Source organism: Grus americana, chromosome 9 (assembly GCF_028858705.1).
Source record: "Grus americana isolate bGruAme1 chromosome 9, bGruAme1.mat, whole genome shotgun sequence".
Classification (NCBI taxonomy): Eukaryota; Metazoa; Chordata; class Aves; order Gruiformes; family Gruidae; genus Grus; species Grus americana.
In genome coordinates, this window is record NC_072860.1 from 984,405 (window position 1) to 996,900 (window position 12,496).

At 42.7% G+C, this 12,496-nt stretch overlaps 1 protein-coding gene across 2 annotated transcripts in view; it reads right to left on the reverse strand.

The window, feature by feature from the left end:
- RYK (receptor like tyrosine kinase) overlaps positions 1–12,496 on the reverse strand; it is a 61,908-nt gene that overhangs the window by 11,794 nt on the left and 37,618 nt on the right. For both annotated transcript variants that reach the window (XM_054835635.1, XM_054835634.1), the window contains exon 10: positions 1,544–1,613. In XM_054835635.1, the coding sequence (XP_054691610.1) occupies positions 1,544–1,613 (70 nt within the window). The remainder of the gene's footprint in view (positions 1–1,543; positions 1,614–12,496) is intronic.

Genomic DNA, 12,496 nt, shown 5'->3' on the forward strand with positions numbered 1-12,496 from the left:
AAGAAAGTCAAAACATGATGTTTGATTCACCTTAAAATGACAGAAGAAAAAATTTTAGTTTTGAATCACTCAAACATTAAATTGTACTCTACACGCAGAAGTATCTCAGGAGTTTTATCACAGGTCTTTTACTCCTCCTCATGGCTCAGATAACCCCCATGCTGAGTTGCTTAAACATCTTCCTATAATATCAAGGTATGAACGCGTAGAAACTGAAACAAACTGTATAGAGTTTCAATTTTTACAAAACTGTATATTCTACTGAAAACATATCAGGAAATCTTCAGTGAGTTATAATGATTTTCAAAAGGGAACTTTGAAATTTCCTGGTTTTGACTTGAAGTCTGCTAGTCAGGTGTCACACCCATAAGCTCTACGCACCCACGTAGCTCTGCCTTCGATCAAGATAAAGGCCCTAGCTTTATAGGCACTGTACAGAAAAAAGCTTTTTGAACTTTTTTTTTTTTTTTAAGGAGTTTGACTTGTAAAATGGAGGGGAACAGCTGATTCTGAATGACAAGAGGGGGATTGTTTCATTTGGTTTTAAGTATGTTTCCCCAAGAACCTGCTACTCCTTTCAATACAATCCTGTATCTTCAGCAAGGTCTTAACTACAATAACTCTTACAAAAGCAACCTTTTAATGCGCCGTAGAACTAATAATTCTGCTTGTACTATTTTTGTTTCCTTCACAGTACCAGTAAAAAAAAAAAAAAAAAAAGACCAATTACCAGTCCAGGGACTTGATGATGAGTGTAGGTTTCTTCTTATCCGCATCCTTGCCAGGAACAAAGATCTTTAAAGCCAATTTCAGCCTTTAATCCAAGCTGCAAAACTGCCACTAACTCAAGCTGTTTGGGGCATCAATTTAAAAACTTAAGCAATCACCCCAAAAACTTATTTTGTAAGAATTATTGGCATAAACGCCATCAGTGATGTTATGATGTCGTACCAGGACAACACGTGTGCAAGAATCCTAAAAAGTATTTTCTCATCTCCACGTGGGAGGGTACCTAATCCCAGGACTTTGTTGCACCACGTAGAAAATCATAAATAATACAAGACAGACTAGTAAATTAGCTAAACCGGCCTATATACTTACTCTCGTCATCACCAAGATCCCACCTCGTTTAACAACCAGTCTGTGCAAGAACCAGCGTAAACCAACATGTGCCTGCAGCACCTTTTTCTGCAATAACTGAGAATATACAAAAGGAATATCTACCCATATTTCACTGCGAGGCTTGGAACACCAAAGACTTTCCCCATTTTCCCCACATGCTGCTACTATTTGATTTCACTGACTGTGCAGCCAGAAAAACCTCATAAGCGCTCTTTGCGATAAGCAGCACATCTAGAATTCGGTATTTTGAAGTGACACAAAAATAGTTTCAGCTCTTTACGGCTTAAAAAAACAACTTCAAATGTAGAAAATGTGGCTGAATTCTGAAAAAAAAAGGTTTCCTCTCCCCCAGGAAGTTTTAAGCACAAGTATTTTGAGCTGGCACAGATATAGTTCTGCTTCTAAACACTGCTTAGCTTACCTGTGATGAAGTCCTCTGAGTTTACAGCTTTCAGTCAGCATCATTGTCACCTGTACCTCTGAGGCTTGATCTAATGAAAAAAAAATAAATAAAGGAACCACCGATAGAACTTTGGAAACAAACCAACATATTAATTAAAATTTGGTCCAGATTTGCAAGTCAGTTGAGGTCATTTGTGCACAAACAGAACTTGTTTGCCTACTTTTTAAAAATGGAGTTTAAAAACCCCAAACGAGCAAGCCAAGTTCTAGGACATATTTCTGCTTAAACAAACGGGGTGAAGCCGAAAAAGGAAATAAAACACACTCCAGGTGCTGACAGACTGTACTTTTGCCACTTCCTGACAGCTTCTGGGCAGGCACGCGCTGCCTGCACTGGGCAGCGTGGGTCACATCCTGCACACGGGGCCGGTGCTGCTGGAAGAGGGGGAGCGTGCCGTGCGTTTCCCAAAAGCACTGCAATGCTCGGGAGACGCTGGTTTGCTGCTGAATTATCAGTATAGGCTTCTGCAGTTTATTTCCATATTGATAGAGATCATTTATTTCTACATTTACTTACTTACTTGCTCTCTACTTGAAACACTTGACCCTTGGTAACCTTAGAAATGTTTGCTGTTCTCTTACCACTTTTCAAAGAAAAAACCACTAAAAAAAACCCACAACCCCCAAAAATCACTGCTGCCAGCTGAAATTCGAGCATCTGTGATAGCTCCAGGAACCCACAGCCATCAGAACATCCACTGGGCAGAAGCATTGCCTGTAACCCCTTCCCCACAAATATTTTTGTGTTTGTGGGTTTTTTTCCCCCCTCTGGTGGCAAGAAGCAAGAGGGAAGCTTAACGTGATGGATGTCAGCTCTCACAATCCCACCCTCCTCATACCTGGGTGCATTTTCTGTCCCTCCTTCGTGCTAGAACTAGTACTGGTGTGCCTAGGCAGCAAGCTAGCACAGGAGAGAGCCCAGCAGAGGCCAATTACTTTTCCTTGCTGCATTAGGATGAATTTACGTATTACAGATGAGTCAAACCAACATTTTACTGCCTTGGGAGTAAGAAGAGGAAAGAACTCCCTGCTCTTTTTCCTTCTTCAAGGTCTTACCCTCCTCCCCGTACAGCTCTGACACCCTTTCCTAATTGAACTTTAACCCTGCAAAAGAAAACGTGACTTAATTGAGTTAAGAGTGGTAAACGTGGTCAGTGGAGATGGGGACGAGGTAGGGAAAGCAAGCACAGAGCCCAGAGGGAGAGCACAGCCTCCCCCTCACGGCAACGGCAAAGTTAGATAGATAGGTTCTAACCGTAACACACAAATTGGCATTTAAGCTTTCCAGATCTGCTGGAAGCAGGGACAGCTTGAGGCACAAGACGGTTCCTGCCTAAGAAGGGTTCATCAAAAGAGAAAGCGCTCAACTCAAGAACCCGTGAGCCACAAAACATCGGCTGGAATGAAAAAGCTCTCCTAAGCCAGAGAAAAAGGAATGCTATCCTAAGGCAAACTACTTCAAAGGTTCTCTCAGCTCAGGAGAGATTAAAAAGGAGGCATGCCTTTCCTAAAAAACATAAAGGCACTAAAAAAAGGAGGAGATCAGGAAATGGAGGTTACAAATGCAGACACAGGTCCTAGGCAGAGGCACTGAACCCTGAGAATGCTTGGAAACCCCTAAGCAGCTTCACTGCCTAGATCCTGTCCAGGCTGGAAGGACCAAGACCACCAAAAGCCAAACCACAGCTCTCCAGAGGAGTCCAGATGTTAGATGCATCAAAACGGTGCATTTCTTTGCATTTGATGACAAGTACCTATGGAGGGTATGAACAGGTTCTTGCAGTGCAGGAGACATTTAAGTAATGGTCAGCTGAAGCCTCTAGTTTGCCCTCCAGCACACAAAAGCACAAGAAAGAGAAGGTCCTACCTACTGTGCAGTAGCAACTCATCACATACAAAACACCTGAGTGCTGATACGTAGGAGATGCCCTTCAAAAGGCTTGTAAACAAGTAAGAAAAACCAAGATACTACATTGAAATGAAATTATATAGGCATGAATGGCTGAATCATCCAACTGTTACAAAGGGCAAGAAGCGTTAAAAACAAGTCTAAAAGCAAATTATAAGTTAGAGGAACTGCCAGCAGGCTACTAGTACACAATTTCAGGTTTAAATGCATTAATTACTAGAACTTGAAGACCGTAACCTCTTCAACTCAGCATACGATGAAGGGAGGAAAGAGATTACTAGGTGTGAGTTTAAGCTGATTAACTCGCTTATACGCTCTTTGGCCCTATGCTTGCTTAACTGGTTTGCTTTTAATTATAAGCGCCACCATGCAATAATTCGAAGCTCTAAATCAAAGATTATTTAAGACTTGCTTTAAAAATGTACAGAACGAGTTAATCAGGTTCAGACAATGCACCTATTTATGTCTTCAGGCTAACGCTGTAAGGGACAACGCTCTTCTGCCGATGCCTTTCCCCTTCCATCACGCAGGGTGTTTTTCGGTGGGTCGCTGTTACGTTTCATTCTTTTCTTTCAGCTCCGAGACACTAAGCTATAGTGGCTGAGCACCCAAAGGGACGATTGACTGCCATTCAAGTATATAGGGAAATCTAAATCTTATCTTGTGAAACAGTCCCAGCATCCGTATTGTGTTTTCTTATCAATATTATTTCCTTGTTTTCTGTACGGAAAAAACTTACAGAACACCAACAAATTCAACACGCTCAGAACGAACAATAGCAGTACAAGGCTAATCCTCCTCCAGCTTAGACCTGTGCCAATTTAAAACCACCAAACAATTTGATTATTGTGGTTTTGTGCTAGATATAATTCAAAACAGAATATAAATCACCACTTTGAGTGATTCTAGTCAAAAGGGGGTAAAAAAATACCACAATAGTGCTACTGCAACAGTCCTCATTGCAATTAGACTTCCTTTTACGGCCATTTTCTTTAGTTACCCAACAAAAAAAAAGTACATTTAAACAAACTTTCAGTTGCATTTAGTAGATTATAACCACTTTCGAGCATCCAACAGACAGGTCTTCATGGATTATGAAGAAGGTGATTTTGATAATAAAACACTACTGGAGGACCTGGTGAATCTGACCATCCTGCACTGAAAACCCCTAAAAGCAAGCCAGAAAATCCACGGCATTTCTGGCTTTGATACAAGAAATACACAGTCTCAGAGCAGAGCCAGCGACAGTCGTGACCCAGCAATTCCAGCTTGGTGAGACGGTTTTACAAGGACATACTAAGGTGAATCCTACTGATTTCATTTTCCTGCTCGGGCCAACGTGAAGTCCTGTACCGAAACCATATATCAAATCTCTAAGCATTACATGTAAGTACACACACACACACGGGCATTTTATTCACAGAATTGTTTGCGTAGTCACGCAAAATGAGACCTGGGGAATGATCTTGTCAAACACACAAGCACGCCCACGGGGTTTTGCGGCTCGTTTTTTCTGTACCGGATCTGTGAAGTCATTTGATATGAACGCAGCCACACACACAGCTAAAGAGAATGGGGGGGGGAAGCCTCCCACAGAGCCAGAAGCCTCTTAAATCAGAATAGTAACTTAAAGCCATGACAGAGGAGGCCACAGTCTCCTATATATTAAATATGTGCATCAGGAAACAGCCCACAGTAAGTCAAACACTCCAGGGCAAGGCAACAAGGGCTTGTTGCACAAGTTTTTCAAAGCCCTGAAAAGAAGCTCAACTTCCCTCTGAGATATTAATGCCATTTGTGATTAAGAATATGTCAGTGCTCAACAATTCATGCAGTTGCAGCCTCATGATCACGAGGTGTAGCCAAGTGAGCGCTGCTTTGATCTGAAAGAGCGGCACCCACTTCCACGAGGCTATCATGCACCAACAGCTGAGTAACTGAACAGCAAAGACTTCAGGTCACACAAGTTAAGAGAAAGATTTAATAAATATCCAGTAGTAATTCTAGACATTCATTAGGACCAAAAAGGTCCAACTTTTGGAAAATGCTTAAAAACAAAGACTATTTGAGATAGATGTAAATGCATTCCAGAACTAAGAAGATGCTTTTAAAGCACCCTTTCTGTGCCAAGACCCTGGCTGCAAAATCTACCCTAAGGCACAGAGCAAGAACAAGCTAGGATTTTCAAGAAGCTTTGATAGAGCTGCAAGTTTATCTCATGATATTACGTTATTTGTATATAGCCAGGCACAATGGGGCTCTTGGCACTACTATTTTTATGTAGGAGCCTAATCTCTCCACACAATTCTGGCAAGTGTTCTATGTGCCGAGGTCCTTCCCGGCTCACGGGCAGAAAAAGCACCTAGTCGATTTTTACCAACTTCTAAAAGGCCATCTGCAAAACTGCATTTTAAAGCTTAGTTTACCATCACTCATCGGTCACATGAATCATTGTGACACTCATGCCAGAAAAATCTCTGGGAAGTTTTGCAATGACATTAACGTTGCGGCAATTTGCTGGGGCACTCGTAACAACTGCAGAGCATCATGCTCTACATTCACTAGGTGGTAGTAGATCGGAAAAGAGTCACTCCACACCTCAAATTACTTACCAGAGATGAAAAGCAGCAATTACCTGGATATCGGAGTGGGTTACCCAATTAGCTGGATGGCTTTCAAGAATAACATTTTAAGTCACACCTCCTAGAATCTCAAAATAGCAAAACGCAGCATTAGAAGTTGAAGACTTCAGATGCTAGCACGGTCACTGAAATCTGTTTCTTCAGACGGAAGACAAAGCAGAAACTTAAAAGGTCTCAAAATTGAAATAAGTCATTCCAGAGCCCTTTCATAGCCTACTATTGGCAGTAGTACATGGCAACTTCTTTCAGCACTCCTATCAGGAGCAGCTCCGCAAACACCACAGCTAGGAAGTGTAAGGCTTCTGATAAACATGTTTCCTGACAACGATATTTAAAAAGATGTTTTACCTGAAGCTGTTCTCAGCTTTGGACCATTTGTAACATCTTGCTCCCCTGCAAACTTCCTTCTGCCTCATATTGCAAGTTAATATTGCCCAGCATCAGAACACTTAACCCATTTTCTATATGGCTACCTGTTTTCACAAAGCTTGTATTACCCTTATTCTTTCATACTTGTGGGCTTTGACAAACAGACTGTGACAAAGTCCACAAGCTCAAGTTATTGAAGGGTGAAAAGCATAAAGGCAGACACAATGGTCATAGATTCTGTGCCCATAGGAACCGAGAGTGTAGTACTAGAACTGCCCTAAATGTTCAGCTTTGGGTAAGAAACACTCCTAGTATCAACACATCCTTTTTAATTACTGCTGCTTCTGCAGAGCAATTCCTTAGGTAAAATTTCTCCCAAGGCAGAACTCAATCCCAGTTCAAGGAGAACACCTGCCTGAATACTGCTTTAACTCTTCTACACAAGTCCTTGGGATTTGGAAGAATATCAATGCTCGAAGACTATCCCGAGTTCACATCTGTTGTACGTGACATTTTTAATGCTGCTAGCAGACATTGTCAGAACTTTGCTTCAACAGAAGGACTAACTGCTCAAGGAATGCAAGCAGTCATGAGCCAATCTGCTTTTTCACAGATAGAAGGGGAAATAACATACACAAAAATATTTACTCTCAGACAGTGACAAGTTACCACGGAAGCCAGTAGCGCATCTGATGGCTTTCTGCCTACCACAGAAGCGAAGGAAAAGCACCTTGTGTAGCCCCTCTGTTGCGTTGGCAAGTCTAGACAGCCACAGAGGCAGTTCAGGTAATGGCTATACTTCCACACATCAACGTCTATCTGCTTTAGAAGGCAACCACGCATCCTACAGGATCCAAATCTTCCGTATGTTAAGATATACCAACGACAACGCAAGGACACTATGCTTAGTCTTGTAAAAGTCCCCCTAGAGCAGAATTTCGCCTCCAATCTTACCACCAAGGCTATTTATATCGAAATGTTTGTTTCTACACCACGACCGCACAAGTTTATTTTCCAAAGCAAGGTAGTTCACGTTTTCAAATTCAAGCCTAATTTTAATATATTCTGGAAGTGATTCAATGTGACGCTGCTAAAACAGGGAACGCTGCTCTGGTTTCCCTACGTTACGAATGCACACGCAGTTTTAAACCACAGAAAAGGGCAGAGAGAAGTTATGATTGGGGATAGTGCCATTTCCCTACATAACGACAACACTGGAATCCAAGTAGCAGCAGCAAATAGCAACAAGTGAGAGGCTCTTTAGTAGTGATTTTAACTGTATGTAAGTGAAGGGGCACTGTAGATTATGATTTTTTTCCCCCCTGCAGAAGCATATGGAATAGCAAATCTTTAAGTTAAAAAGTACAATACTTTGGACATCAACCTCAGAGCTGCTATTCACTATTTTTTAAATGTATATTGTACTATTTTAGGTCTCAGGATTCTTTCTTAACGTACTAGGATTGAATGACCAATACAGTCCATTTTTAAGCTGGTATTCAGATATTTGCTACTTTTCCCTAATTCTTTAAATTCAAGTATCTGCCTTTACAAAGACACTTAAGAATTTAGCTCAGACTAGAAGCAGCTCTGTAATTTTTTTGGCATAAACTTCCTTCTACAGAAACAGCATCCTGTACTCTGAATTTGGGAGGTTAAATACTTCCAACAATTAACTTAAACACTGTACGTTTCAAGCATAAACTTAAGCTTGTAAATATTTTAACAAGGCAGCACTTTTAAGAATGAACTGCCCAGAATAGTAAATTCAATGCAATTTAAAAATGGTGCCTTGGGCACAACTGCAGAAGCTCCAGGTTGCCATATACTGCATGTATACTATGAACACAAAACTCTTCAAACTTTGTTAACACACGGCTTATTACACACCTAACTTGCCTAACTGTGCCTATTGCCTTCCCCTGCTTTGCATAACTTCAGTTCTCGGGCTCTCTATTCCGACACCTACTAAATCATAGAATCATCAAATCAGAGATGGTTCGGGTTGGAAGGGACCTTAAAGCCACGGGCAGGGACACCCTCCACTAGCCCAGGTTGCCCAAAGCCCCATCCAACCTGGCCTTGAACACTGCCAGGGAGCCAGGGGCAGCCACAGCTTCTCTGGGCAACCTGGGCCAGGGCCTCAGCACCCTCACAGGGAAGGATTTCTGCCTCACATCTCATCTCCATCTCCCCTCCTGCAGCTTCAGGCCATTCCCCTTGTCCTGTCACTCCCTGCCCTTGTCACCAGCCCCTCTCCAGCTCTCCTGGAGCCCCTTCAGGGACTGGAAGGGGCTCTAAGGTCTCCCTGGAGCCTTCTCTTCTCCAGGCTGAACCACCCCAACTCTCTCAGCCTGAGATCTCCATAGCAGAGGTGCTCCAGCCCTCGCATCATCTCTGTGGCCTCCTCTGGCCTCGCTCCAACAGCTCCATGTCCTTCTTGTGCTGGGGACCCCCGAGCTGGACGCAGCACTGCAGGGGGGTCTCACCAGAGCAGAGTTAGAGGGGCAGAATCCCCTCCCTCGACCTGCTGGTCACGCTGCTGGGGATGCAGCCCCAGACTTGGCTGGCATCCTGGGCTGCCAGCGCACATTGCCCGGGTCATGTTGAGCTTTTCATCAATCAACATCCCCAAATCCTTCTCCTCAGGGCTGCTCTCAATAAATGTCCTGAAGGGTCACTGGCTTGCACTTGGCTAGGTGGCAAGCAGGCCAAACCAGACATCATGTGAATAAAGGTCTGCAAGCTATGGGCAGTTAAGTCACGCTTGTTTTAACATACAGCATTTAACATCTAATGGGTTTCCTCCTATCTACAACACAACCTCACACTGCAGTCCAGTTTGGACTAGACTAGAAAAAAGTCTTGTGTCCTACAAATACTCAGAAGGTAGCTGCAGTCCTCAGCTGCACCAGCTGAATTCATAGTAAGGTTCTCCTCCACAGCTTCCATTACAGCACCATAATCCATATTGTGTCTCTGGGTGCACTTTGAGCATTCCTTCTTTTAAAAAGCGTAATATTGGAGGTGGCCAGGAGTGTTGGGAGTCCTTTAGTTACCTATGATGATATGACCAAAACTCAAAGCTTTGTTAAAGTGATGAAGTCTTGAGAGTTAATCTTCACTCATGCCATGACTTTTGTTTCCAAGTGCTTTTTGTGGGTGGTTTGTTTTCAAACATTCCTTCCTTGTACATAAGAAAAAAATTTAAGTGGTTAGAAAATGAAATGGAAGCAGTTAGGTTATCGCGAACGGCATAATCGGTTGTTTTTAACAAAAATGTACCTTGGCCAGAACGTACTAAATGAGTCAGGGCTCAGCACAACTCAAACTGGCCGCGTATGTTCCTGGAATAATACAATTCCATTTGTTCTGTAAAGAATTTTCTCCTTCACAGGAAAAGCACCATTAAACAATATGTTCTTTAAATCAAAGGTGAAAACCGCGTGTTTTCTTCCTCTTCTGACGTAAGATGATCTAAAAGATTCACAAGAAAGTCTCTTTCACACCATATAAAGGCAGAAGAGATCTGCCAGTCAGTGACAAGGGATGCAGTGCCAGCTTTGAGAAACATGCCAACTAAGACACTTCCCAAAGTTGAGAGTGATTAGAAACCTCCTATCGGAAAGGAAAGCAAAGCATTACAACCACATAAAACAATTCTACTGCAGAGCAAGAAACACAATGAAGAAAGCAAATGCCAGCCAAGTCTCTCACCTTTCTAACAAAGAACTTATTCAGGTTGTGTTGATTCACGGATTCCAATATCCCAAATATAGTACAGATTACCAGTAAGAACAAGACTGTGTTATGAGACACACATTCTGAGTCTTCAGCAGTGTCCGTTTAAAGAACGAACGAAGGCAAATTATCCACAGAAAAGTCTAAATGTGAAAGAAGCTAAAACTTTTACGACAATACACAGTGAAACCGTAAACTGCAAATAGAAAAGAACAACTGGATGGGCAACATGAAGGATCTACAGAAAGTATGAACAAGTGACACCTTTTGCCCAGGGCTCGTGATCTTTGTACTCCCAAAGTTATTAGAGCTTCCAGAAAGCTACCTCTAATTTTGCCAACCGATACCCATTTTTTCTTTTAAGCAATCCTCTTTGGCACACAGCACTGCACATAATGGAAGACTCGGGCATCCAGATGCACTCTAAAGCGTTAGATGATATAGCATTAAAAAACCCACATTATAAATTAATGTATTTCATGAACATGCAGGTAGAAGCTTTGTCACTATGCAGGGCATGTTACAACTTTTCTCTGAAGCGCACTACAGTTAGGTGAAAGAAAAACCTCTAAGGGAGCTGGAGTGAACTTCTGGCACTCGGGGATGACTTCTGCCTTCAGACTGTATAAAAGATGTGGCATTGAGATTAAGAGAAGTGTCTCCAACTTTTCAGTCATATCAATTTACAAGCTACGAACAGTAAACACTGAATTGGTTGAAAAGCACTTCAGTGACTTATTGAACGGTTCAGAAGAAAAACCTCAGACAAATTCTGTGGCATAGGAGAAACTAGTCAAATAACGCTAAACAAGCAAACTCCAATCTATTTTTCTCCTGCACCGATGTTGCTTTATTAGGATCAAACTTGCCCTTTGAGAGTCTGACCTAACAGGTCAATCCCAGCATGAGAAAATGGAGAATACAATACATTCCTGGAAACTAGTCTCACACGCTCTCTGAATGGCCTCTTTCACTTGCAGAGTTTCTCAGGACAAAGGCAGGCAGGTCCAGGCTTTCCCAGGTTTACCGATTCCTTTAACAGGACATCACTTCAGAAGGGAGAACAAGTATTAAGTTCAGAAAAAAAAAAATCAAGGCTTCTTGATTTCAGTTAGCACTCTGCTGGTTTATAATAATGCTCAACATCTTACCAGAAGAGTAGAGAACACCAGCGAAGGGAAGGGGGAAGGGCTGCTGCAGTTACTGCCAAATCAGCCAACTATCTTTGCTTTTTGATCCTTTGGGGAGAAGAATCAACATCAGGGAGTGGTAAGAAGACAGGAAAGAGGCAAACCGACAAGGCTGCAAACGCGCTCCCCTTGGAGCGGGAAATATTCACAGATCTAACTATTGTCTGATGAGCACGTCAGCCACAACATTCATCATCTTCAGGATATGGAATGAGGAAACCGACAGCATGTTCTCCTCTGTCCACATTATTAGAAATAACCCATCTTGAAAGGTTATGGATCCTATAATACACTAACAACTGAAGGAGGAACACAAGAAGAGATCCATTACGATATGCACCTGCTCTTACATCTATGGCATGACCTTTCTTCACAGACTTTCCTAAAGAGCAGTACTTAGGAACCATTACTTAAATGGCACAATAACCCATCTTCGGCACCTTCCTCACCATAGCAGAGGTCTTCTAAAAGCCAACGTACAGGAGCTGCCCATGGCTCAAGGAAGACTTCCAATCCCATAAATACTACTTGTTGTGCACTCTTGGGCACATCTAGCAGATAATCACTTAATCCGCTAAGCTTTACCGCTCTGCTCAACGCAAACTTGCTACGATCAGTGTAGTTTGCAATGGTAACACCCAACACAAAGCCACTTGTGTGCCAGTAATCTGGTGTGACTCTGCAGGAGTGAGGGCTTGCAGCCAGTGGCACAGTAGACAACTGCACCAACTAACATCATACCCAAAGTTCCCAGGTCGAGGGAAGGGATTCTGCCCCTCTAATTCTGCTCTGGTGAGATCCCCCATGCAGTACTGCGTCCAGCTAAGGGGTCCTGAGGACAAGAAGGACATAGAGCTGTTGGAGCAAGTCCAGAGGAGGCCACGGACACGATCCAAGGGCTGGAGCACCTCTGCTATGGAGACAGGCTGAGAGAGTTGGGGTTGTTCAGCCTGGAGAAGAGAAGGCTGCGGGGAGACCTCAGAGCAGCCTTTCAATATATAAAGAGGGCTTATAAGAAAGAAGGAGAGAGACTTTTTATCACAGCCTGTAGTGACAAGACA